The following is a 27,740-nucleotide window of genomic DNA, read 5'->3' on the forward strand; positions in this document are numbered from 1 at the left end:
CAGTGCAGCTAGGGCCCTCGGACCTCGCAGGCCGCCACCCATCAGGGAACAGCACTGAGGGCACCTCACACTGTGGCCACAGGCAACCCCACCCACCGTTCTTGGCCTTGCAGGAGCGGTTGTCTGGCTGCAGCAGGTATCCTTCGACACAGCCGCATGTGAAGGAGCCGTCTGTGTTGGTGCATAGTTGGCTGCAGGTGCCGTACACTGAGCACTCGTCAAAGTCTGCCAAGAAAAGGGCAAGAGTGTGGCAATATCCAGTGTGACAAGGGCAGGGAAGCCGGTGCCCTTCAGATACCACCAGTGTGTCCATCCTTATAGCTACTTTGAAGGACAGTTTGGCAGAATCTATTACAGCATGAAATGTGCAAAGTTTATCACCCAGGACGTCCAGTCTTAGATCTACTCTAGAGAAAGACACATGCACATGTCACTCGTTCATTCAGAAAAGATGTCCTGAGTACCTACTACGTGCCAGGTGCTAGGGGAACACAAGTGAATTTTAAAATAGACCCACATTGCTGTCCTCGTGAAACTTGAAATATTCTGATAAAAATGAAATATTTGTTATTATAATAATAAATGAAACAAAAAGGAAGAGTGTATGTTAGAGGTGCCCATGCAATGGAAAGAAAAGGGATAGAGATTGCCGGTGGGTGGGGTGTGATTTTAGAGGGGTCAGGGATGGCTTCACCAAGAAGGTGGCATTTGCGCAAAGACCCAAGGGAGGCAAATTTAAAACAGGAAAGTTTGCAGTGCTTGTGGCGGTGAAAAATTGGGAACCTCTTACTCATCAATAGGGAGATGGCCAAGTAAACTGTGGTAGTAGTCTCACATCACAGTGGTTTTTAAAACAATGATGTAGATCTCTACATATTAACACAGAAAAAGGTCTCTGGAACATACTGATGAGTGAAAACTGTTGACAATAAGGCAGTCAGTGTGGTATCATTTATGTAAAAAGAGCATGCACACATAAGCAATACTTCTGATTAGATTTTCCATGAGTACATGTACACAAATGCACAAAAAAGGGGCCTGGAAAGAGAGACAGCAAACTGATAATAGAGCTGACCTCTAGACAGAAGGGACAGGGACCAGAATTGAGGGGGATTTGTCAAAAGGGACTTTGGTTTTATCTGTAATGCTTTAATATTTTTACAACAAGAAAATTTATAGATGACCTATAATTTTAAGATGAATTTTGGAAAGGCTGGTGGAAGCAAATGGTTAGGGTGCACGTTCATGCCCTGGAGCGGTAGCCTTCCTTCTCTTGCACCTTCCTTCTTTCTCCTGCCCCAGCCAGGCCCCCTGCCCCTGCCCACCCTACCTGGCTCCCAGCACACACACCTAAGCACATAAGCACATGCACTCACGTACCTTTGCAGGTCTTGCCATCTGCCTGCAGCTGAAAGCTGTTGTTGCAGTAGCAGGTGGGCCCGTCGAGTGTGGGGACACAATGGTGTTGGCAGCCCAGTCGAGAGCAGTTGCTTCGGAGCTCTGTGTGGGGGCAGGAGAGACACACATTCAGACCTGGCAGACCACTTTCTCCCAATTCCAGGCAACCTTCAGAAACCACCTCTAAGGGCTACAGGGTCAACGATGGAAGGGGCCTTAGGAAGCACCCTTCCATCTTTATACAAATATAAAATCTTAATATTTGGTAAGAGAAGAAACTGAGGCCCAGAGAGGATGTAAGACAAGCCCAAGGTCACACAGCCAATTATGGCTTAGAACCCACGTCTCCCTGCTCTGGCTGCTCTGGACCACCTCTGTCCCCATGGGGAAGGGTTCTGATACTTTGTCAGGGTCAACAGGAGGCAGGGACGGTGAGTCTTATCCCTTTCGTATGCCTCTGGTCTGCACTGCCTGGGGATTACAATGTTGGCTTCAGCTGAGGGTGAAGAGTGGGCATGGAAGCGAGTCTGTCTCGCCAGGATCCCAGCAGGGGCCCGGAAGCACCCCTCCAACCCGTCCCTTGGGCCTTAGGGGGCTCAGAGAGCAGGCCCAAGGTCCAGGTGGAGGATGGGGAACAGGAGCAAAACTGTTTCCCTCGGGATCCTTTTCTAATCTTTCTCCTGCCACTGACCCACTTCCACAGGGGAGACAGAAGGGAATGGGACAGGAGGGGGGAGAGGTGGGAGAGCAGTTGCCCCCCCCAGACCAGCGACCCAGTTAATGGCCTTGCGTGGGGCCAGGCGGCCTGGCCACAAAGACCCCTTTGTCCAGCTGCCTCACACCCCCGCTCCCCCTACCTCCTCTTAGGAGAGAGCCGCCGAGATGCTAAGACGTTTAGAGGCAGTAAGCCTGCCAGGAAGAACTGGGATGGGGGGCCAGGCCTCAGCTATTTTTCCTCCTCCCCACTTCCACCCGGGAGCCCATCTGAGCTGCCTGTCCAGCTTTCCCCCACAAACGGGGAAAATATCATTTGCTCTGGAAAACCTAGAAAAGAGTTTCTCTTCTGGATATGGTGTGGGGGGATGAGGAGGCCCAACTTCTGTAGTATCAGAGATGGAAGTTCAAGTCCTAGGTTTTCGAGGTTCTGTGTTGTTTTTGAAACTGAAAAGGTATTCAAAGGAAGTAAACGTGGACGTGTACCATCCCATAAGAATGAGGGTGAGTGGTAACTGAAGTCAGCCCCCAAGCCTCCAGCCCAGGAGCTTCAGGCAAAAACATGCAAAATCAGCCTAAGGAAAGGAGGAAAAACCTTCCACAAACTCCCTTGCTCCATACTCCCTGCCCCAAGTGAACAGGATCCAGACGTGTCTCCTCCTACAGGCAGATGTTTTCTGACATGCATGTGGCACAGGACATGGCCCAACCCCACCAAGTCTGTCCATCCCCCAGGGCCTTGCTCAGGGCCTCTCGCAGCCAACCTCGTGCTCCAGGACCAGGCCCCGAGGACAGCAGAAGGGAGAAGTCACTATTCCCTGACATGCAGGCCTGAGGCTCTGCCTCCCCCCACATCATGGACTCCTCCCCAGTTGCTCAGTGGCCCAGACTCTCTGTAGCCTGCAGGGACCTTCAGGGGAAAGACTGCAGAGCTGGTGACCTGAGCCACAGACACGAAGAATCTGACTTGTCACGATTATGTGCCCTCCTCAGCCTGGATGGCTTTCCCATCAACCTCCTTAGATTGTACAGAACATCAGAGAAGGAGAGCCCAAAGCGGCTTCAGGGTCCCTCAAAGATCTGCAGCTCCTGGGGCTGCCTTCCGGGGCGCTGGTGGGGGTGGCAGGTGAACTAAACTCTAGATCCCTAACTGCAGCTTTAATCACCGCGTCTCTGCTCCTCTCTGTGTTCCCACTCAGGTTTCACATAGAAAACCTTTCAAAGAAAGGACCACACTATTAAAAAACAAGTATAAAAACACTGATCTCTCATTTTACAGATGAGAAACTGGGGCCTGGAGAGAGGTAGCGACCTGTCCAAGCACACACAGCCAGAGGGAAGTGCTGAGGCCAGGGCCCGTCACTGAGGCCCACAGGGCCGTCTGGCCAGGCTTCAAGCCCAAGGGGCCCACCAATTTCCTCCATTATCTGATGGCAAATCTAGGTAGGGGACCAGGACCAGGCCTCACCCCCGCTGAAGGTGTGAAGAAAATCCTGGGATGGTGGGCCTCCAATCCCACCAGGTGCCCACTGAGAACACACGGCATCCACCTGGGACCTGACAGCATGGAAGAGTCCTTACCTCGGCAGTGGGGCCCCTCATCCGAGCCATCCATGCAGTCCTGGACCCCGTTGCAGAGGCGGGACATGGGAATACACAGCTCGGTGCCCAGGCAGTTGTGCTCGTTCGGCTGGCATCGCTGGGCCTTGCTCTGCGGACCTGGGGGCAGACAGAAGGGCTGGCGTGACCAAGCTGGCTATGGGGCTGTCTGGCCAGCTGTTCACTGGGAGTAGGGGATGGGGCAGACTCCGATGAGGGTTTCAGACACCTGTGTTTTTTAGATCTCAGGAGGCCTCAGAAGCTGGTTAGACTCTTCCACTTAGAGCTCTTCTACGCCCTTCCCAACAGTAGCCACATGTCTGGAAGCAACCAGGTGGAGGTGGAAACTAGGCCTTCAGTAAAAAGTCCATACCCCCAATGCCCCACACCTATGGACGCCAATGTCTCAGTGTTCTATGCTCAGGACACAGGCTGAGGTCAGAGGCAAAAGGTTTTGATGAGCTGAGGGAAGCAGAGTCTATGGCAGAGAAGCTCAAATGACGAAGAACATCTCCTTGCCACAGCTCCCCAGGTCACAGAGCCTGGGGCCAAGAGTGGTGCCAAATCTTCTAGAAATGCAGTGGCCAATACATAGCACCCTCCACATGTGGCTGCTGGGCACTTGAAATGTGGCTAAACTGTAAGTATAAAATACACATTGGATTTTGAAGACTTAATACCAAAAAATATACAAAATAACTCTAATAATTTTATATGGATAATATACTATACTAAAATATGGTATTTTGGATACACTGGATAAAATATTTAAATTAATTTCTCCTGGTTCTTTTCACCTTTTAAAATGTAGCTACTAGGAAGTTTCGAAGTTGCGTATACTTCTGTTGGACAGCACTATTCTAGACTTCCAACCTCGGAGCAACTAGCCTGATGGGAGGATTTGGGAAGGGTCAAAGGCTGTGGCCAACTAGTGATGTCTCTGGTACATCCTCTGTTGCCCAAGAGGATGGATAAGGTAGACAGACCACTGCCTGTTGGCCTTAAGCCTGGACAGTATGTGTGAGTGAGCGTGTCCATGTGTGCTGGAGCACCTATCCGTGTGTGCCCGAGCAGGAGCCCACAGGCACTGTGAGGGAGCAGGTATGTGTAATGGTGTGCAGTGAGGGTGTATCTGCGTGTCTCTATGTGCGCTTGTGCTTCTGTCCTCAGTATGAGTTTCCCTGCCCTTTTGTGAGTGAGTCCGGGGGCGGGGTCGTGTGTGTCCGTGTGCATCTGCCTGTTTCTATGTCAGTGTGTGTATCTGGGAGCATCTGTCTGAGTGCAGGTTGTGTTTCTGCATCCATGTCTGAGAGTGTTGACTCTGCACTGCTGTGGGAACATGTCTGTACCCTTTATCTGGGTGGAGGTGGGTGCACCAGTGCCCAGGTGGGTCTGTGTGTGACTACAGTGGGCCCAGGAGTGCGCATGAGTGTGAACGGTGCGGGCATGTGTACAAGGTGAGGTTTACTAAGGGAAGAATGAACAAAAAGAGCCAGATCTGGCCTTTCCGCATGGCTTTCTTTACTCCTAGCACCCAAGCATCAAGGTCAGAAGTGTGGCAGGTGAAGGTGGCGTGAGAAGAGACTCCAGGCTGAACCACCCCCACCACAGATACACTGGCTGAATATCCCGGGCCCCTGCCCCTCCAGGGCAGTGTGTTGGGGTGAGGCAGAGAGAAGTAGTGGCTCTCTTTCCAGCCCTAAAACTACCCCTGATAATTATGGGTGGAAGCGTGAGGAGAGGACATGGATGGGACTTTAGCAGCATAAAGCCCAGGAGAGAGAACAGAGACAGACCTGGAAAGTCAGAGTCGCCTAGACCCTGGCCCAGATTAGCCAAGCAAGGCAGAGGCTGAAGGTGGAGACTCCAGGACTCTGCCAGCTGCCCAGGACTCTGGGGTCCCCGCCAGCAAGTCCTCCACCAACATCCCCCCCGCCTTGGCAGGGTGAAGGCTAGGCAGGGACCTTTTTCCCAGTTTAAACAGCTGCCTCTGATTACACCACTTATTGGGGGTAGGGGAAGGCGGGGGTGGCGGGAAACGCACAGGGGTGGGGCTTCTGGGACAGGGGCTGAGCAAGAGCCGGTGGCCTTTGGCCTGGGAGCCTAGGGACAGAAGGTGACTCGGAGGGTGACTCGGCAAGACCTGGGGGCCTCCTGTCAAAGGTCAGGGAAGTTCAGAGGTGGGACAAAAAGGGAAGAGCTAGAAGAGAAGGGAGGCTGCGCCACCTTCTTGCAAAGCTGTCAGCCCAGAGAGCCAGAGAACACCATTTCTGACAGGCTTGAGGGTTAGTGGCTGAGGGAGAAATCCGAGGTGCCATTTCTAAGTGCACCAGAGACCACGCCGGGCACTTTGAAGAAGGGGAAAGGACAGTTTGAGCAGTGTCATGGGCAAATAAAATCACAGAGCAAGGTCCACGTGAGGCTAGAGATCACCTGTCTTCCTCCCAAATGCCTGCCAAAGGAAGAGGTCTAAGTCAAGGGTCTGGGGACAGGGATCCAGGAAAGGTACTTACAAATCTCGGGGGCCTCATCGGAGCCGTCGGGGCAGTCCCGCTCACCATCACACCGCCAGCCCTTCGAGATGCAGGTGATTTGATCTCTGCAGGCAAACTGCTTGGGGCTGCAAGTCTTAGGGACTAGGAGCAAGGCAAGAAAAGCGGGGTGTAAATGAAGGGTGGAGGCCAACTCTGTGGCCCTAAAACTCCCCAGGACTCCCCCTCGTTCCCCAGCATCAGTCCCCAGCTGGCCCAGACTCTAAGCCGGGGGGTGGCTTTTGGTCTTCCCTAGACACTGTGTATCTAGTGGGTGCAGGGGGGGATCCAGGAGCACATTTTACTGCCTCCCACCCAAGTCCCCTAGGTTGCCTGTCCCTAGGAGCAGGGTCAAAGCCCTCACTGTTCTTGGCTACTCTGATCAGACACACATCCCCTGGCTTTGGTCACTTACAGTGATGGTGAAGGGGGTAGTTAGGCCTTTGACGTTTTCTCGTTGTCTTCCTCTCACTCTCACTAGAAGCCCAGGGCTGGTCTTTTCTGACCTCTCTGCTTCCCTGCTTTCTGGAACCCCCCTGGTCCCTTTACCTATCACCCCATCTGTCCCCAACCCCTAACCACCAGGCAGGAACTGTGGGGGCACCCCCCACCGCACACACAGCCTCGCACCTCGGTAAAGCCACACGAGGGCGAGGCCGGGCGGGGGGGGGGGAGGGCACAGGCAGGGCAGAGAGCCCTGCTTCTACCTCCATTCTCTAAAGACACAGCGTCTCCTGCTGGGTAGACCTGGGGCGTGGGGACTTGCAGTACACATCCTCGGAGGTAAGAGGCACCTAAAGACTGCTCAGGAAAAGAGATTCAGGTAGCAGAGGCAGGGGGATGGCTGGGATGACCTCCAGGAGCTGGTTTCGGCCCAGCCAGCCTGTGAAGTTACCACATCCAGGACCTCTTTGCCTCTCTCTCATCCTCTGACCTCATTCCCCAAGGAGGAAATAAGAATGCTAACAGCTAACTCTTACTACGTGCTGAGTATGTGCCGGGAACCGTGGTAAACCAGCTCTTTCCAAGTATCATCTTATTTAGTCCTCTCCGCAGTATGACAAAGTAGGGACGACTAATACCACCATTTCACAGATGGGGAAACAGGGCCAAGTGACTTGTCTGGGGTCCCACAGCTGACAAGTGGCAAAACCAGGACTCAACCAGTTCAGCTGACTGCAGGCTCTGCACCAGTGCAGCCCACACCAGCCCTCCATTCCCCCAGAGAGGAACTCGGGGCTGTCCTCCAACCCCTGTCGCCACGTCCTCCACGGGAAGGAAAGACGCCCGCCCCCAGCACCCCCACCCAGGGCTGGGTTCCCAGTCTCCCAGCCCTTCGTCGCCTTTTCCTCGGGCTGTGTCAACTCCATTTCTATTCTGCTGGCACACGCTGAAGGCCAGCTCTGTGCCAGGCGCTGCACTAGGCACTGGGGTGCCAAGGAAGGGTGAGATGCCCCCTCCGCCCCTCAGGAGCCACAGCCCCCTGAGAAGACAGTGTGCACAACTAACTCAAGCAAGGGCAGAGACAGAGAATAAGGAAGGAGTGTCGGGCTGTGGGTGGGGAGGGAATCCGATGGGGCCCATGGAGATGTCCTCCCTCCTTAAACCCCATCTCTGGCAGAGGGGACTGCACTCAGGCCCCTGGCCAGAATGACCGAGTTCAGGAAACACATCAAGGATGGCCTAGCCAGGCCCCCCCGGCCCCCCTCCCCTCCCTTCCACCCTGAGCCGGGAATAAAGGCCCCTTGAGGAGGTGGATAATGCTGAGTTCATTGCCCCACTGGGCCAGCTGTGAGGTCTTCCCGGGAAACACAGCCCGCCAGCCTAGTTAGCATGCCGGAGAACCGTCCGCTTCCCCTGACCAGCCGAGGCCAGCTGAGAGGGGTGAGGGATACGGGGGTAGACTGGGACTCAGAAGCAGATGGCATGTTTGGAACCCAGAAACAGACCCCCATGCCACCCACTTCTTCCCTCCCCACCTGGGATGTGATCCGTGCCCCCGGTGCTCCCCAGGGCAGAGCTCACATTCAGGCCCTGAGGTCACTGGCTGGTCACTCTAACCTCCCCTCCATTCCATGTTCCAGCTACAGTCCCCCCTCCTTTGGCCCTCACTTAGTCCCCCCGCTGTCCCCCACCCCCATTTTTGGCCTGAACTCGACAGAGGAAACAGCAGCTGGCAAACTCCAAAAGCTGGAATGAGAGAGATTCACAAACCAGATGTGCTCTTGCAGAGGGAGGGGAGTGGGGGATGGGGGCGAGTGGAAGGACCAGGAGGGTGCGGGCCCCTGTCCCCAAGCAGCATCTCCTTAGGCTCAGAGCATGGGGATTCGGTGGGGTGGGGGGCACACCTCCCGCGGGCCAGGGCAGCACAGGGATTGCGGAGAGATATGAGAAAGAACTTCCTTCCTGTTAGGGATGGGGGAGAAAGCCCCAGAATCTCGAGTGAGAAGGCTGAGGCCTGTCTTTGATTTCCTTCGGGGGGGAGAGGAGAGGAAAGAAACAAATAACTTACTTTGGGGCAGTCTGCATAGCCCATGGAAGCCTTACTCTGAGTTGGAGGCGGGGTAGGAAACTTATAATCTGCTTAATGGCAAAGCCAACCCCCCCTCCCCTCAGCTGAGCCTTCTGTATCTGCACCCAGCACCAGAAAACCCTCCTTTGTGGTCTACAGTTTAGACGAAGGAACAACTTTGCCCTAAGTTCAGAAGCAACTAAGTGTCCCCTGCCTCCCACCCCTCGTGAGAGCTGGGGTTTCCTAAGGCTGTGAGCTGACACTTTTTAACATGGTCACTGAGCGCAGCACTGATCTGAAATTCTGTACATGTTAACTCAGTCAGAGGCTCACAACCCTGTGAGACGGGTTCAGTTGCAATCCCCATCTTACGGGCGAGGGAACTGAGGCACAGAGTGGATACTAACGGAGCAGGTGGAGCAGGATTAAGAAGGTAAAACGCAGGGAGGACTCTTTCCTTCTCTGGCATTGGCAGTGGGGAGAGGGACTGTAAGGAAGGGGTGGCCTCCAGGGCTCTCAGAGAGGACGGGAGTGCATGGGGGACATGGAGAGGGGCAGAATGGGACACAGAGGGGTGCGATAGGAGGGAGAAGGAGGAGGACAGAACTAGAGCGGGAGGAGAGGGAGTGAGGTTGCAGGAAGAACACCAGGACACAGGGGCCGTCTGTTCTCAGCTTTGCCTGAAGATGAATGTGACCGCCATGCTAACTTGGCCAACACCCTGCCCACACCCCCCAAACCCAGGCATCCAGCCCAGCTATGGCCCCAAGGGCCACCAAGCTGGAGCCAGGGCAGGAGGTGTAGGGTTGGGTGTGTGTCCAGACACAACACAGACCCCACTGCCTTGCCTGAGCCTTGGCTGTCATCCTCTGTCCCATTCTGGGTCCTTGGGGGTGGGGGAGGAGGGTGAGAACGCCTGGCCAGAGAAGAGAGGGCGACGGGAAAGTCCAGGCCCTGAAAGAATCTTCTCTAGAGGAGGGGGACCCATCCTTCGATACCCTCTGAGGGAGTGAGGGAGAAGAAGAGCGCTGAGACCGCAGATGGAGCTTCCTAAAGGACAAGGAGGCTCGGAGGCAGGAAAAGCATGAAAGAGACCCTTGGGGCCCTTTTCAAGAGTGGACACAGCATAGGGAGAGATAGGCTCCCCCTCTGAGATAGGGGGGGAATGTTTTCTAAAGGGAACCACATGATATATCTAAGGGAAGGGGGGAAGCCCCGGGAGTAGGGGGCAGAGCCTGCAGGAGTCTGAACTTTCAAACATATGGGGGTGGGGCAGCAAAGGCCTCCCAGACCCAAACCGAGAGCTTTCCACTGAATTTTATGTATTTTGGGTGTTACCCGGTGGCTCCTTCCTGCAGCTCAGTGAGGCTCAGACACATTTTTGTCATTCCTGAGTCTGGGCCTCTGCTTTGCGGCCTGGACAGATGGACAGACAGGGTGGCTTGGATCGCCAGGGGAGGGGAAGGGTCTCCCCTTCCACTCTGAGTCAATATTGACTCAGTAGGACATTAGCTTGACCTGTGACCTCCCCAACATCTTTTTCTTTCCCCACAAATAAAATCCAGACCCCTAGAATGCCTTCAGAGGTCACCATATCTCTCACCAGGCCTTTATTAGCCTTCCCCACCTACTCCCCCTACCCACCCTACGCACATGGCCCGTGCTCACCAGAAGTAAAAGCTTTAAGCCCTTGCCCCACTCACTACATCCTTCTCCAGTTCTTAGGCTCCTAGTCAGGAGGAAGTTCTGCCAGAAGTCTAACCTCCCTCCTTCCATCTGAAATACCTCCTTTCTCCCTCTTAACCCACAAAGGGTATCAAGTTCCTTTCTTCTAGAAACAGTCTCTCCAAAACCCATTCCCAAAATTAGTGAGGGGGAAGAAGAAATTGGAACTTGGGGGAAAGTGGAGGGGAACTCTCACTGCCCAACTGGGCACTATGGGTCTGGCAGGGAGGGGAAAAATAACCAGAATGGGGAGGTGGGGGCTCAGGAGCAAGTGGGAAAGCCCAGGGGACACCACGAGGCCTGGATGGAGGTAAATGGAGACAGGCAGAGAAAAATAAGATGAGTGATGGAGATGGGAGAGTCAGGGCAGCGAATGCCACAAGAGATGGGCAGTAAGAGAGACGAGAGACAGACAGGTTCTGAAAGGCCAAGACAGCACACACCAGTTACAGACAGACAGACAGGCAGGCAAGAAAGACAGGGAGGGGGTTCAGCCTAGAGGTTGCCAAGACGGTGACACAGTTGTCCTGCGATGAACCCAGAGAATGACTACCCCACTGAGACCCAGAGTAGGGTGGGGGGCAGCGTATAACGGGCCCTAGCAGTGTCTGACCCAAGGGAGACCCAGAATGCAGGCCACTGCCTCCCCTGGAGTCAGGAGGGTGGGAGGAAGGAAAACTGGAGCTCGGGTGCAGCTGCTTCTGGGAGGGTTAGAAAAAATTTTTTGAGAGAGAGACCCATCAGGAGCCCGGTGAAGGAGGGTAGATGGAGTTAGGCAGAAGCAAGAGCAGAGAAGGCCACCTGGCCACTCAGGAATGGGCCCCAGGTAGCTTCACTCCTGGGTCCTAAAGGGGTTCTATTTGCCACACCAAGTGGGTTGGGGGTGATTGTAAGAGGGACACTGTTCATGTTCTCCTTGACTATCTCTCTACCCTTTCTTAAAATCTCCACCCAGTCCACCTCTGCATCCCCAGCTCGGACTGAACTCCATCTGAAAACTTGGTTTCAGCCAGGGAAACCAAGGCCTGGGAGAGCCTGTAGTCTCCTCTCAGGGAGCAAGAGGGACAACTGTCTGTCCTCCCATACCCCTCACCTCTTTCCCAGAGAGGTTTTATACTGGTGCCTGAGGCCACTGCACCGGAAACACTCCAGAGCCAACTGCTTCCTTCTCCAAACAATACAGGATCCTGCTAACCAGGCTGAAATCTGGGACAGAAGTGGAGGCTAGTCTCCCTGACCGCTTACACCCGCCACCACCAAGTCAGGGACCCCTGCACAGTCCCACTCAACTGCACTGTGATTCCCCAAGATCAGTGAGCCCTCCCATCCAGAGCTGGAGGACCTAAAAGGTAGAGAGTCCAAGAGGTGGAAAGGACCCCAAGAGCAGAATACTTGGGCGGCAGTAAACCCCTAGGCTTGGGGGTTCTGAGACTGCAGCAGGAGGAAAAGGAGTTAGACTTCAGTAAGGAAGGGCTTTCGAAAGGTAAGGAAGATGTTTTGAAGAGTGGGGGCTTTGGACAGGATTTGACTCTGGCCAGGGACCCAACTGTCATCCTTTGGGAGGCCCAGTGATCGGGGAGTGGATGAGGATAACAAAAATATGGAGAAATTTAAAGGAGTGGGAACAAGATTGGAAGAAAAGGAAGTCTCATGAAGCAGCCCCAAACATCAAAATATTCCTCCAACCCCAAAATGATTTTCCGATACAACCCTGCTTTGAAAGATGAGGTAAGGGGAGATGTTTAAGGATCTGGTTCTGACCAGGGAGAAAGGGGTTTGGGACCTTCTCTCAGGGAGCCAGGAGGCTAACACCCCAGCCTCATAATTCACTTCCACTGCCCACCTTTTCCAGTAACTGGTAATATATACCGGCTCAAGGGGGTGTGTAGAGATGGGGAGGAGGAGAGGGAGGAAGTCAACCTGCTTCCTGAGCTGTATCTGCCTGGGGGTGCCCTTTCCACTACAAAATGTTCCCTAATCTCAGTAGGGCCCTCAATAATCCCTTCTCCCCATTCTCCACCCCATCTTTTTCCATCCTCCCCAGTGGCAAGTATACTGAATTTTGTCTACTAGCAGGGAGTGGAATTCTCCCCAAAGAGCATACCCTGGGGGGCAGTTTTAAGCATAGAAGAGAAGGCAGAAGAGGTGGGGAAGGCCCCTAGGACTGCTCCCATGGAGGGAAAGCAGCAAGGCTGTGAAGCAGGAAGAAGAAAGGTTAGACACTAAGTCAGACAAGCTGGGCCAGAAGGTTTCCTTCTCTGGAAAGCAAAGAAGAAAGTTCAATGTCTATGGATCCCAAAGTGAGAGGGAGTAATAGGGACAAGAGAATCTCCCTAGGCTGCCTCTGGAGAGAATTGGACCTACAGTTCCATGCAATGCACCCTTTCCCACCCCCCAAAGTGCGGTGGAGCCGATTATTTATATTCCCATTCCCATGGTAGGAATATTGGTGTGTGTTTGGGGACAGGTCCTCTCCCTGGGGCTGTGGATGGAGTTCAGTCCGAGCTGGGGATGCAGAGGTGGACTGGGTGGAGATTTTAAGAAGGGGTAGGGAGATAGTCAAGGAGAACATGAACAGTGTCCCTCTTACAATCACCCCCAACCCACTTGGTGTGGCAAATAGAACCCCTTTAGGACCCAGGAGTGAAGCTACCTGGGGCCCATTCCTGAGTGGCCAGGTGGCCTTCTCTGCTCTTGCTTCTGACTAACTCCATCTACCCTCCTTCACCGGGCTCCTGATGGGTCTCTCTCTCTCTCAAAAATTTTTTTCTAACCCTCCCAGAAGCAGCTGCACCCAAACCTCTCTGCCTTAGTTTCCCCTCTCACCTCACAGGGCTGAGAACAAGAACATGCTAATGAAGGGAGCCCTGGGCAGGGGCCGGCTGTGATGGCTGACCTGGAGGATACTCAGGGCAGAACTTCTTTCCTCCTCCTGGAAATTGGGGGAGGGAGGAGCAGACAGTCCCCCAGATGGCATGATTGAAGGCCAATGAATATAACTTTTTCTGGGCACAGCCTCTTTCTGACCCTCTGACCCTCCTGCCCAAATTGAAGCAAGTTGGCGTAGGGGATATAATCTGGTTTCAAATAAAAACTTTCCCAGTCCCAACCCAGCAAGACTTAAAAGACAGAAGAGGGGGTGTGCAATGGTACTGCGCCCAATTTTGTCCTTGGATGAGAGGGCTAAGATGACTGGAAGGGATGAGATCCCACCCTTTCTCAAATCAGGACAGCAGCCCAGCCCAACCCTGTGACCCTAGCTTAAAGCTTGGGCAAGACTTGACCGAGTGACTCACAAGTAAGAGAAAAATAGCTGACGGAAAAAGGGGAAAGAGGCACCCCATTTCCCCAAAAGAACACAGTTCTAGCCCCAGCCTAACTCTGCAGTATACAAAGTGTGTATATGGGATGTATATGGGGGGCAGGGAATAAACACATTTACTAAAGGAGTGTGGGGGCATAGCCATAACCCCCATCCAACCTCCAACTCTCCTTCCAATCCAAACTGTGATCCAGCCAGAAGTCAGGGAGAAAGCAGCCTCCCCCACCCTCCTACCCCAGCATTCCAAGCCATTCTCCAGTCCCCTTCCCCAACGATGACATCTGACGTCTGTTCATCTCTGAAAGCTCCCAGGAATTAAGAAGGAAAATCCAAAGTCACATAGCATGGCCAGCCCCTCACCCGCCCCCCAATACAGCCCTACCCAGGCTACTGACAGAGGCCCCGAGAGGGGGAAGAGCCCCACTTCAGAACCCAGGCCTCCACACCGGGCTCAGGGCGATTCCACACCCAAGCAGGGGGCCCTCCCTCTCCCCACCCACAGCCTTCCTGGCCTGTCTGCCCTCTGCCCAGCGGGGTACCCCTGGCCTGGCTTTCCCTTCGCTTCAGAGGCCACAGCAAAACCCCCCACCCCCACCCGCTTTTGCAGCCGTACATTGCAAATCCGGATTCCTTCACAATTCAGATGGGGGGGGTGGTGGAGGATGTAGGGGAGGCGGAGGCCCTCCCCGAACAGAGATAGGAAGAGAAGGCCTCTAGATCCCAGTATCAGAAAAAGGGGGAGCCTTCTCTCTATCCAGGCCTCTTGCCTTTGTCTGGGCTGGGGGGCCCCGGAAGCATCATTTGCCCAGGGCCCCCATCCCTCAAATCGGACCCCCATCCCCGCCCCCAGTCAGGCCGCTGCTGTGTCAGCTGGACTGGGATAACAAAAGGCACCCCCTCCCGCGTCTCCCTTCCCCATCCGTAAGCAGGAGTGGGGACTGGGGAGGGGTGCCCCCAGGGGTCCAAGGGGGCCACGGAATCTCACTCACCATCGATAGCAGCCGCGACCAGAGCTGAGAGCAGGGGCAGCAGCAGCAGCAGCAGCGGGGTCCGCATGGTGTGGGCTGATGCAAGCAGAGCCCCCTCCCCTCTGGTCCTGCTACTTCTCTCCTTCGCCCCCCCAATTGGGGGGTCCCCCTTTTTCCTCCTTTCCCCCACCTCCTTTTCTATTCTTTCCTTTGGCAAAGCGCACCAGGGGCGTGGGTGAAGAGGTAGAGTTCCGAGCCCCTTGGGGAGGGCCTGCTGATGGGGGTGCACCCCCTGCCCCCAAATCCAAACCCTTTACCCCACCCCCCCGCCTTACTCCTCGCTGCTCTCCTCCCCTCCCCGGGTGAAGCTCACAGCCCCATCTCTGAGCCGCCTCCGGCTGCAAAAATGCACAATTGGGAGGAGGCGGGGTGGGGGGTGGGGGGCGTGGACCGGGTCGGGGAGCCTGTGGAAGGGGCCTGATGGAGCTCTGGGGGCTCCCCTCGTTTCCGCCTCCTCAGTGCATGGGCCTGGAGCTCGCACCGCTGTTCCCCGGACTGAAGAGCCGCGGGGGGGCTGAATGGGGAGAGGGAGGGGACGACTAGAGGAGGGAGGGAGGGAAGGGGCGGGGAAAGAAAAGGGGGGGTAGAAAGAGCTACGCGGCAGTCCGGTGAGTGCGCATGCGCTGATTTGGCACGCTGCCCTGGGGAGGGGGAGTCGGAGCAGCGACAGTATTTGGAGTTCTGGCTAGCGGTCCGAGAGTGGGGGTCTCGGGAGACCGCTAGCCAGTTTGGGACCTGGGGCGTCCGCTTCCCTGGCTGGGCCTTTCTCCTGCGCGCTCCACAGAGCTGAAGGGACTGAGGGTGGGATTGGGCAGTGGGCGAGGAGAGCTGAGCGGCTCCTCTTTGAAACTCGGTGTCATGTACTAGGATTTCAGGCCCCCTCTGGGAAGTCCAGGACCCGGTGGCCCGGGCCAAGGCCTGATTTCCTCGGGGAACCCTGACTATGCCTCCCCTGCCCCGAGTGGGGGCAGGGGCCGCCAGTCTGCGGGGAAGGTACTGGGAAGGGCTGTGCTCGGATTTGGAGACTTTGTATGACCGGACCTGGATTGGGGCCTGCGGCGGAGGGGGGCGGGGTGGGGGAGGGGCCGCGAGGGCCCGCCCCCACCTCGCTCCGGGGCTCGGAGTAAACAGGGACACCCGCGGGGACACGCCGGAGCTTGTCCGCCAGCCTAGGGCTGGAGGATGGAGCCCACCTTGGTACCCGCCCCGCCTTGCCCGCCTGGCACCCGGCGCGGGAGGGGCAGGCCCTGGTTTGGAGGGAGGTGAGTCATCTGCGGGTGGGGTTGAGGAACGGCCACCCCCTTTCGCCCCAAGAGGTCGGGGCTCATTTATTTGTGTGTGTGTGTTTTATACCTTCTTACTGGCTTCCCACCAAGTCAGGGTGTAGATTCCAAGCACCAGGGTTTGGAACAAGATGAGGGACTCTGAACCTCCACTTTCAGGCCTCGGGTTCTAAAGGGGTGTCTGCTGAGTGCCGGACCTTTGTCCCTTTACGGAAATCATATACTGAGTCCAGAAGGCGCCGGGCCGGGCGGTTCCCAGGGGCCAGTGAACGTGCTTCGGGCCACTGCCCCCTTCTGGGCGGCGTTTTGAGCCTGTACCCTTGGTGTCTGACTTTGTGGGTGTCTGGAAGTCAGTTTGAGGAGCCGGGCAGGCTATGTCGGCTGCCAAAAATTGACGTTAGAGATGAGGGACGCTTGCACCACCATTCTCCCTTTTAATTTCTAGTCACGGAAAAGACTGGAGTTCCCACTCCAGTCTTGTCCCTGGCAGAAAGGGGAGCAGCATAGAGGACTTGTCCCATAATGACAGTGAGCTCAACCTTTAGCTTCTTCCAGCTTGCTTTGCTCAGGGCCACTGCCACCTGCCTTTAGTCTCCCAGGCTGGAAACCTCAGACTTTTTTGCCAACTGCAAAAGGGGGCCTTTCCTTCCTATATCCAATCTTGCCAGCCTGTGCTCGAAGCTTGTCTTTTTTTTCTTTCAAATATATCTCATATTTCCACTGCCAGAGAGTTTCTCTGGGCAGGGGTGGGGTCTTATTTCTCCTTTTATCCAGCTGTCGAGGGCTGACACAGTGTGAGGCACATGGCAGGGATTCACCAAACGTTTTTAATGCATGCCTACCAGGTTCCTTCCAGGGGCCCTTCCCAATATGGTGATCCAAGTGAAATCAGGTTAAAGTGGACTTCAGATGGCTCTGAAAAGAAAAAGATATCTGGAGCAACTATATGTAGCCTGAGAGGGCTGTGAAAGGGCTCTTTCCCCCACCCCACGTCTGTCTTACACAGAGGAATCGTCCTAAAATTCTGCTTTCCTTGTATCTCTTCCTTGTTGGTGAACCTCTCCTGGGTGTCTGTGGACAACTGAGTTGAATGTGAACTCTTCTTCAGTCATGGCCTTCCAAAATCTGACCTCAGCTGGCATGTGGACGCTTATTTCTCGTTTACTACCTCCCAGCCCCTGCTATCTGAATGTGAATGTATATTTATTTTTATTAACTTTGTATTGTTAAGAAAATGATAAAACCCAGTGGTTAAAAAAAACTCCAAGAGTACAGGAAAGTGTAAGGTGAAAAGTAAACTTGCTCCTCTCTCTGCTCCTATTCTTCAGCGGCACCCTCAGAGTTAATTACTACTAATGGTTCATTCTGTCTCCTTCCAGGAGTGTTTTTTTTTTTAATGGTATACAAATATAACTGAATATTCTTTAAAAACACAAATGAGCCCATAGAACATATATTGTTCTGTAACTTACTTTTTTCAATTAACTTAGCTTGATTCCTTTCCACATTGTATGTACACATCTAGCTCATATTACTACTTGAAATTTCCTTGCTTGGATGCTCTACAATCTATTGGGATTGTTGGGCACTTGGGTTATTTCTAGTATGTGAGCTGCTGAGGGTGTCTCTCTAAGATGAGAGAATGCATAGTTCTACTTAAGCCTTTAAATTATACTGTCCCAGCCAGGCGCAGTGGCTCACGCCTGTAATCCTAGAACTTGGGAGGCCAAGGCGGATGGATTGTTTGAGTTCAGGAGTTCGAGACCAGCCTGAGCAAGAGTGAGACCCTGTCTCTACTAAAAAATAGAAAGAAATTATCTGGATAACTAAAAATATATAGAAAAAATTAGCTGGGCATGGTGGCATATGCCTGTAGTCCCAGCTACTTGGGAGGCTGAGGCAGAAGGATTGCTTAAGCCCAGGAGTTTGAGGTTTCTGTGAGCTAGGCTTTTGCCACAGCACTCTAGCTAGGGCAAAAGAGCAAGACTCTGTCTCAAAAAAAAAAAAAAAAAATTATGCTGTCCCTCCTCACCCCTCCACCCCCTGCTCTTCTCTGCCCTCCTCAGAAAAGCTCTCCTGTTACTCGTTCTGCCTATCTCCCCTATTCCAAACTCATACTCAAGATAGCTTCAGTATCCAGAATTTAGCACTTCATTTTGTGGGTTCTGTGTCCACCACCAGACCATGAACTCCTTGAGGGCAGGGACCATGTCTTTTTCTTCTTTGTATCCACCCCATGTGAGGAGCTCTTGATCAGTGGGGAAGCTGGAGGGAGCGTTAGGACTAGGGGTGCCTGCCCTAGGGGTGACTTCAAGGAGCTTCTCTGGATTTCTCCTGTAGCACTCTATTTAATCCCTCCCTGCCTCAGCATCTTCTCTTTCTCCCAGCTTCTGTTCTTAAGCAGCTTCTTCCATCTTCAAATTATTGGGTTGGAATTATAACCAAAATAGCGGGGAATCAAGGAGTTCTCTGAAACTCCTAACTGGGATGCCTAGAATGGTGATGGGGCAAAGAAGTTAGTGTAGAAAAAGGATATCTCCTTTGTTGGCTGCCTCAGCAAATTATTAAACACCCCCCTTTTCTGTCAGAGTGTAACGGCCTGGGATGGGACATTAAGGGGGCAGCTCTGGGACTGAATGTCAGGCCAGAGACTACCACCACCTAGTGGCCAGTTAAAGAAGTGTGCGTAGGAAGAGGTATCTCTGAAGGGTCCCCTGGATGGTGGGAAAAGGATCGACATTTATTGAGCGCTTCCCATGTACCAGGCCCACACAATGGACTTTATTTACATAGATTAGCTCACTTGAGTCTCATAACCACCTTGTGGCATGGGTGTTATTTCCAGTTTGTAGATAAGGAAATAGGCTGCTTTGAGAGATTAGGGAATCTTCCCCAAATCACAATGCATATCAGAGCCCAGACTTCATTCATTTAATAAACATTTATTAGTACCTCACATGTGCCAGGCACATCGCTAGGCACCAGGGACAAGAGATGGAAACACAGCTGTCTGACCTTCAAGAAGCTTGCAGATTAATTGGGCTGCTCATCAAGGTGACCGACATACACGCCACAGAACCTTAGTGCTGGTGATGAAGGCATGCACAGAGGGCCATGGGGACCAGGGAAGGACACCTCTTCCAGATGAGGGGGCAGATGATGCCAGGCTAAATGTCGAAACAGAAGGAGGAAATGACAAGCAATGACAGGAGGAAAGGCTGTTTCAAGCTGGAGGACAGGCAAAGGCATGGAGGCATGAGGAAGTTTAAGACATTTGAGGAACAGCAAATATGGTAAGGCTGAAGTTTAGCACTTTAGAGGAACGGCAAATATAATATGGCTAAAATTCAAGGTACTTTTAGGGGAGGCTAATGGACAAAATATCAGGAAGCCTAATCACAAAATGTGATTTTAACCACGCTAAGGAGTTAGAATTTTGGTTTCTAGAAGTTGTGTAGAGCCAGGTGAGAAACTGATGAAGTCCTTAATGCATCAGTGATAGAGCTGGAGAGGAAGGGGTTTCTGAGATAATAAAGAAGTCGGATCAAGTATACTAATTGGATTGTTGTGTAGGCCTAGAGATAGTGACAGAGAAAGCTGGGTCTGGAAACCTTAGTTCACATGAGAATCACCTGGGGAGCTTTTAAAAATCCCAATGCTAAAAAAAAAAAAATCCTAAGACTTATACTACTTGATTTCAAGACTTGTAAACTACAGTAATCAAGACAATGTGGCATTGGCATAAGGATCGACAAACAAATCCATGGAACAGAATAGAGAGCCAGAAATAGACTTGCAATTGTTTACCTTTTAAAAAAAAATCAAAATTCTATATGCATTTTTAATTTTATAATGATAGTTTTGTATACTTTTATCTTGGAGTTATTAATTTTCATTTGCTTAGTTTTCTATGCAGCTATATCATTTTCCCAAAATCTTTCAATATAATAAAAAAATCAGATAGTTGTTAAATTTCTTGTTCCAATGCCTTAGTGGTTACCATCTCTGCACTCTGCTCCTCCCCACCTTGCCCTGTGCAACCTGTGCATTCTTGCATCAATGTTGACTAGGCACAGCCACTGTTCTTTAACTCCTCTTCACCATTGATCTGAAATCTTACTGGGAGCTGGAAACTGAGATCAGACTATTGGAGGTCTCCCAGTTCTGGAGGATGGTACTACTAAGAAAGCCCCCACTCCTAGACCCAAGGATGCAGGACCCATCTCAATGCAGCTGTTCTCAGCTCTGTGCTTGTCTGGGGTACCATACCTCTCAATTGGATCCTGGACTTCTCATAAAGGTATTTTGATTAATATATTGTTAAATCTGTGTTTCTGTGAGGGGATGAGAGGTGGGACTTCCTATTGCATCAACTTGCTGATGCCACTGAAAAGATCATTTGATTTTGGCAAAGATGTCAAAGCAATCCAATGGGAAAGGAATATGTTCTCAACAAATGGTGCTGAAACAACTTAATTTCCATATGGGAGAAATAAATGAAACTTGACCCCTACCTCACACCATATGCAATAACTAACTCAAGAAGGATGATAGATCTAAACCATAAAAGCTAAAATCATAAAGTTTTTAGGTAAAAACATAAAATATCTTCATGACTTGGAGGAAGGCGAACCTTGTTAAGTCACAGAAAGCAATAACCATGAAACATCAAAATTTAAGACTTTTGCTCATCAAAAGAAATCATTGGCCAGGTGCAGTGGCTCATGCCTATAATCTCAGAACTTTGGGAGGGCAAGGCAGGAGAATCACTTGTGCCCAGGAGTTTGAGACCAGCCTGAGCAACATAGTGAAACCCCATCTCTACAAAAAGTTTATTTATTTATTTATTTTTCTTTTTTCTTTCTCTCTTTCTTTCTTTCTTTTTTTTTTTTTTTTTTGATCACGATATATGACCTGAAGATACAAAAAACTGAAATATCAGCTGGACATGGTGGCATACACCTGTAGTCTCAGCTACTTGGGAAGCTGAGCCAGGAGAATCACTTGAGCCCAGGAATTTGAGGTTGCAGTGAGCTATGATCATGCTACTGCATTCTAGCTCAGGCAACAGAGCAAGACACCCTATCTCCAAAAAAAATCATTAAGAAAATAAGTAAGTAAGCCAAATATTAATAGTTAGACAAAACATTGATCTGAGAAAGGACAACGGTATGCAACATATACCTAAAACATAGTAATAAAAAGACCATCCAATGAATGGCCAATAAGCACATGAAAAGAAGTCAACATCTTTAGTTATCAAGAAAATGCAAAAAAAATAAAAACACAATATGATACCTCTTTATATCCACAAAATGATTAAATTTTTAAAAACTGACAATACCAAATGTTAGTGGGAATGTAGAGCACCTGCAAACTTCATACCTCATTGTTGGGAATGTAAAATGCACTATCAATTTGGAACAATATGTAGCAGTTTCTTATAAAACTAAGCATACACCTACTCTGTGACTCAGCAATTATGCTCCTAGTTATTTATCCAAGAGAAACTAAAGCATATGTTCACACACAGACTTGAACATAGAATGTTCATAGCTGTTTTCTTCATGATAGCCAAACACTGGCTATAGCCCAGGTGTTCATCGATTATTTTTTTAAAAAGGACAAACTCTGGTACATCTGTACAATGGGATACTATTCAGCTATAAAAATGAACAAACTCTGGATACATGCAAAAACATAGGCTAATCTCAAAACACCTGTGTAAAAGAAGCCAGACATATAACAACACCCCATTCCTCCATTTGTATGAATTCTGGAAAAATCAGAACAGTAGCTCTCTCTGGGGGAAGGGTTATGATCTACATCTTGATAGGAGTTTGGGTATCCCACAGCAACCACATCAGAGATTTGGTGGTCTGGGCCCAGAGGCCACAGTTTCAACCACCATACTACATCGCCTTGCCTAGGATGTGGAGCCTCAGGTGTGAACAAGATCACCATAGCAAGAGCATCCCGTGAAGACAGGAGACTGAGAAGGAGCACCCAGAGTTCTAGGAGGAAGACCAAGAAAGAGAAACCATGAAGACCAGTTGGGAGAGAACCTACTCAAGAATGGCTAACAGTGTTGAGTACTACCAAGAGGTCAAGCAATATAAGGACAGGGGTGTGCCATCATTCTTGGCACTTAGGTGGGCATATATGACATGGGCCAGAACAGTTTCACTGGACTGGTGGGGACAGCAGCCAGCTGGCAGTGTAATGAAGAGGTGAGGAAGGGAAGACAGTCAATATGAATAATTTTCCCAAGAAGCTTGGCTGCACAGGGGAAGACAGAGAGAAAGGCAAGACAGTAATTAGAGGGCTGGAATTCCCTTACAGAGGCTCAGTTCTGACCACAGCTGGCTCCATCCAGAGATGCTTGACTTTGCCCACCCACCGGGGCTACTACTTGTCCTTCTGTGAGGTGAAGGTTTCTTGGCCACCATAAACCTCTGACAGCCCGAGGGGCTCCATTTGGAGATCAGCTGACTCTACCATTGCTCACATCCTGTTGTCCATGGCAGACCCTGACCAGCGTCTACCCTTCTCCACTAAACCCAGTGCTTCCTCTTCCTAACCACATGCTCCTTGCAGAAAGCCCTGGGTCTCCTGCAGTTCATATTGGCCCTGCCACTCTTTGTCTGAAACCTGGCTCTTCCCTGAGGATGCTCTTCCTTTAATGACTTATCACTTGTTCTCCCAAGTGCACCAGACAGTTGGTTTGGGGAGCCTGGGCAGGCTGTCTGCTCTGGGCTTTCCATTTCCTACAGCCATTATGGCTTCACCAGGGTCTTGGTTAGGGATGCATTTAGCAGCAAGTAACAGAAGACTCAATTATTTATTTATTTATTGAGACACAGTCTCGCTCTATCATCCAGGCTAGAGTGCCGTGGCATCAGCCTAGCTCACAGCAACCTCAAACTCCTGGGCTCAAGCAATCCTACTGCCTTAGCCTCCTGAGTAACTGGGACTATAGGCATGTGCCACCACACCCGGCTAATTTTTCTATTTTTTAGTAGAGACGACTGGGTCTCATTCTTGCTCAGGCTGGTCTTGAACTCCTGACCTCAACCAATCCTCCCACCTTGGCCTCCCAGAGTGCTAGGATTACAGGCATGTGCTACCATGCCTGGCTCAGAAGAGCCAATTAAAGAAAACCAAATGATGAGGAGTTCTAGGTCCCGGGCTAATTGATTCATCAAGGGTTTTCCACCTCTGCACATGGATACTCTACTCTCAGTGGTTGGCAGTATCTCGCCTCACAATTACAACATGATTGCAGCAGTTCGAGTCCTCACAAGTGTACATGGCACTGCAAAAGAACAAAACCTTCTCCCAAGTCCTATTAACCAGGATTGGGTCACTGGCCAGGGGAATAAAAATACTGTGATTGGTTAGACCAATTAGATTCATCCCCTGAATACGTGGGAGGGGAACACCTGTACAAAACCCAGACTTTGCTAGCAAGGGAGAACTTGGCTGCTGAGTAGGCACTGCTAGTGCTTGCCACAAGAGTCATGTAGAAGTCCTCTTCCTTCAAGAGCTGGCTATTTCACTTTCCATTGAGATGTGTAACATACTACTACTTAAGGGCAACAGTGCTGGTCTCATCCCAGCTCTCTCACTTTGGCCTTGGGCAAGGTACCTAAGCTATCCCTGCCACAGTGTCCTCGCCTATAAAACGAGGGCTATCAGCACTATCCTATATAATTTTGCATGATGATGGAAATGTCTGCATTAATATAGTAGCCACTAGTCATATGTGGCTATTGTGCACTTGGAATGTGGCTAGTGCACCTCAGGAATAGAATTTTTAAATTAAAATTAAATAGCTACATGTGGTTAGTGGCTACTATATTGGGCACATAGTTTTATCTCATAGTATCAGTGTAGGATAAAATGCACAGTGCTTCGATTTTTAAGTAGGAATTAAAGTAACACATAAAATGTGAGTTCTTACTATTTTTGTTGTCACCCACTGATGTCCTGGTCACTTGAATACACTCCGTGAAGACTTTGGCAGCTGACTCATTGTCTTCCCATCCACCTCAGTTCTTCCACAAACCGAGATGGCCTCAGTGTTCACGAAGGTAGTCCAGCCAGCACCCTGGCCTCCTGGTTCTTTGCCCTCCTCACCTCCAATGACTCACCTGCGTGTTGCCATAGCGTCTCTCTCCCGTAGCCACAGCTATACCACTCGCTTCCAGGAGAGCTGGACTGAAATCTCACCCCTAGTCTCTGACCACAGCATCTTCATCCCTCCAGCTCACTCTCCCTTGTTCCCTGAAGCCTGGTCTTCAGGTCTATTGAGACTTCCATTTCCTTGACTCCATTCTTTTCATACCCAATGGCCCCTTGTGTCTTCATTTCTCTTCCCAACCAGCCTCTGTTCCACAATGCTTCACCTCTGCTCTTCAACTATATGTCTTCTTCCCTGTTGTTATTAACCTTCTGAACTGTCTCCTGGCTTCAGACTTACCCTTTAAATCCACCCTCCATACTGCAGCTAGGGTGATCTCTCTACTAAATCTCTTCATATTACTCACCTGCCTAAATCTTCTAATGTTTCCCATTGCCAACTACTACCCATTCCCAAAAGGTACCATGTTCCCACAAGTGTCCATGCCTTTGCATGTGCTAGACCTTCTTCCTGGTTTAACTCTCTCCTTGTTCTTTGCCTGAAGAATTCCCATTTTTCTTCAAGATTTATTTCAGGCAACATCTCCTCCAGGAAGCCCTCCCTTATCTCCCCTACCCAGTACCTAAGTTTAGATGCCCCTCCTGTGTGCTCCCATGGCACCGTGTGCTCACTGGAATTGCAGCCCTGGCTATGCTGTAATATATTGTGTGCTAATTAGGCTGACTCTACCTCAGCGTAAGTGCCTGAGGACAGAAACTCAACAAATATTTGTTGAATTAACTGGACATAGGTGTTGGAAGGATTGGTTTTGTTTGTCCGATATCAGTTTGATTTGACTTTTCTAAAAGTTGGAGGGATTTGAATGTTTATATGCTGAGAGTATAGAGCTGTAATAATTAGAGAACAAGAGGTTAGTGATTTGGGAGATCGAGGAGGTAATGAACAGAACAAGTGCCTGAAGAGGCAGACGGGAGGGTCCCTGAGCACAGATGGAGGAACACACCTTGGACAGGGGAAGAGACAGAGACACCCTTTCCTCTGAGCCTGATGCGTATGTCTGTTGGTAGGGAGAAAGCAGGAAATTGGGGGAGTTTCCAACTGATGGCCTGTTTCCTCTAATCAAAGTGGTCAGTTGATATGAAGGCCTTGGAGACAGAGTTGGCAAGGGGCCCTCAGCAGCTTCCCGTATTTCTTCTGTGACCTCTTCCTCCCATCCCTCAATCCTCCACAAATCCCAGACCACTGCCCAGTGCTCTTGAACTGTCTTGTCTGAAATGTACTGAGCTCCAGCAATGTATTGATAAATTTAGTCCTTATATAAGAGAGTGTGAGTAAAGCATTCAGCCCAGCAGCAGGTACATAGGAAATACTCAGTAAATGGTAGCCCTTTTTGTATTTACTAACAAGAATGCTTGTGTCTTTTCTAGCTGCTGCATAGCAGTGTGTACAGTACGAGTCCTCGCCCTCCTCAAGCTTACGTTCTTGTTGGAGAAGGAAAATGTACCCACAAAATAATTAAAAAGCAATGCTAAGCGCTACGTGGTAGTCCCTGACATCTAAATGGTGCTTTGTTTTTTGAATACAGCCTGCACTAAAAAGTATGTTTTATATCATGACCTGGAATTCAGAAACATATATAAAGCTGAAACAAAAGTTTCATTAAACAATACTTATCCTTAATTTGCATGATGCCTTCTGATATTTTCTATGCTATTCTATTCTACTTCATTTTTAAAAAGTGATGGTCAAGACACTATTATGAGCTGAATTGTGCCCCTCAAAAATTCACATGTGGAAGTCGTAACCCCCTCTACCTCAGAATGTGACCTTATTTTGAGACAGAGTCTTCACAGAGGTCAAGTTAAAATGAGGTCATTACGGTGGGCCCTAATCCAATATGACTGGTATCCTTATAAAAGGGGGAAATTGGCTGGGCGCGGTGGCTCATGCCTGTAATCTTAGCACTCTGGGAGGCTGAGGCAGAAGGATCACTTGAGGTCAGGAGTTTGCGGTTGCTGTGAGCTAGGCTGACGCTATGGCACTGTAGCCTGGGCAACAGAGTGAGACTCTGTCTCAAAAAATAATAATAAAAATAAATAAAAGGGGGGAATTTGGAGGCAGACTTGTATTCAGGGAGAGCACCATGTGAACATGAAGACGGCCATCTACAGGTCAAGGAGAGAGGTCTGCAACAGATCTTTCCTCACAGTCCTGAGAAGGAATCAACCCTGCTAACACCCTGATCTTGGACTCCTAGCCTCCAGCACTGAGACAAATTTCTGTTGTTTAAGCCACTCAGTTTGTGGTACTTTGTTACAGCAGCCCTTGCAAACTAATACACTCACCAAACTGATACTTGTGACTCACTGTTGGGGTGCAACCTGCAGTTCACAGATCATAAAGTTCCTTTTTTCCTATGCTTTCTCTCATGCAGTCTTCATAGCCACTCAGTGGGGTGGCAGGGCCCAGAGGAGGGTAATGAATGAGGCACTCATTCTCAGGGTCATGCAAGTAGGGATGTCATCACTGAAGGTCTGGCTGACCCTGCAAGTGCACAATCTGAAGATGAGAGCCTCCTGAAATTTTGTGCCCTAGGAGACTTACCCTAGTGTAGACTCTGTTGAAGCAGGTATAATTACTGTCCCCATTTGAGGGGTTGACACACGGTCATGAAGGTCCTACATGGAGTCAGACCCAAGAAAAATTTGCCTCTAAATTCTGAGTTCTGGCTGGGCTCAGTGGCTCATGCCTGTAATCCTAGCATGGTGGGAGGATCACTTGAGGTCAGGAGTTCGAGATCAGCCTGAGCAAGAGTGAGGCCCTCTCTCTACTAAAAACAGAAAAATTGTCTGGGCGTACTGGCACAGGCCTATAGTCCCAGCAACTCAGGAGGCTGAGGCGGGAGGATCGCTTGAGACCAGGAGTTGGAAGTTGTTGTGAGCTAGGCTGACGCCACGGCACTCTAGCCAAGGCAACACAGCAAGATTCTGTCTCAAAAAAATAAAAAAGAAAAGAAAAATAAATAAATTCTGGGTTCTTTTCATGACATCAGTGTCCCGACCGGTACAATCAGTAAGAAAGGAAGACAATAAATATTATTTATCTACCAGTTGCTCCTCCTCTTCCTACACCCTAAAAAATGCCAAAGTGACTGCATTTACTCTTTCCTCTCCTCCTGCCCAAGTCTTCGGGGACTTGGATCTCCTGAGACCCATAGGTGGTGAAGCCTGGCTACAGAGGCTGTCTGTGGATGTCACAGGCAGAGTGGGCCCCAGGGAACACATACAAAGAACATATGCTGTGAGCACATACGTCCACACATCTTGATCCTAGCATTGCTTGCCAGACAAGCCAATGGGCAGATTCCCTGCCTGCCATCTCCACCCCTGTTCTCCTTCCTTTTTGACTTACTGCCCTGCAGACACAATAAACACACATACTTTCAATAGGGTCTGTCTTTTTGGCAGTAATATCACCCCAAATCT

General features: G+C 50.7%; 1 protein-coding gene and 1 long non-coding RNA gene across 4 annotated transcripts in view; one reads left to right on the plus strand and one right to left on the minus strand.

Annotated features, from left to right (window-relative positions):
• LRP1 (LDL receptor related protein 1) overlaps positions 1 to 15,321 on the minus strand; it is a 77,216-nt gene extending 61,895 nt beyond the window's left edge. For 2 of the 3 annotated variants that reach the window (XM_045553575.1, XM_045553573.1), the window contains exons 1-5: positions 14,791 to 15,056; positions 6,225 to 6,347; positions 3,694 to 3,831; positions 1,381 to 1,500; positions 97 to 225 (exon numbers count right to left, since the gene is read on the minus strand). In XM_045553575.1, the coding sequence (XP_045409531.1) occupies positions 97 to 225; positions 1,381 to 1,500; positions 3,694 to 3,831; positions 6,225 to 6,347; positions 14,791 to 14,857 (577 nt within the window). In that variant the 5' untranslated portion in view covers positions 14,858 to 15,056. Of the gene's footprint in view, positions 1 to 96; positions 226 to 1,380; positions 1,501 to 3,693; positions 3,832 to 6,224; positions 6,348 to 14,790 lie in introns of all 3 variants that reach the window. The other variant, XM_045553570.1, reaches the window with a different exon arrangement.
• Positions 15,322 to 15,963: 642 nt separating this feature from the next.
• Positions 15,964 to 25,793, plus strand: LOC123639618. The gene is made up of 2 exons (XR_006735776.1): positions 15,964 to 16,091; positions 25,683 to 25,793. It is a non-coding gene; the product is annotated as an uncharacterized LOC123639618 (long non-coding RNA).
• The last annotated feature ends 1,947 nt before the right edge of the window (positions 25,794 to 27,740 follow it).

The sequence above is a fragment of the Lemur catta genome, chromosome 6 (genome assembly GCF_020740605.2).
Source record: "Lemur catta isolate mLemCat1 chromosome 6, mLemCat1.pri, whole genome shotgun sequence".
Lineage (NCBI taxonomy): Eukaryota > Metazoa > Chordata > Mammalia > Primates > Lemuridae > Lemur > Lemur catta.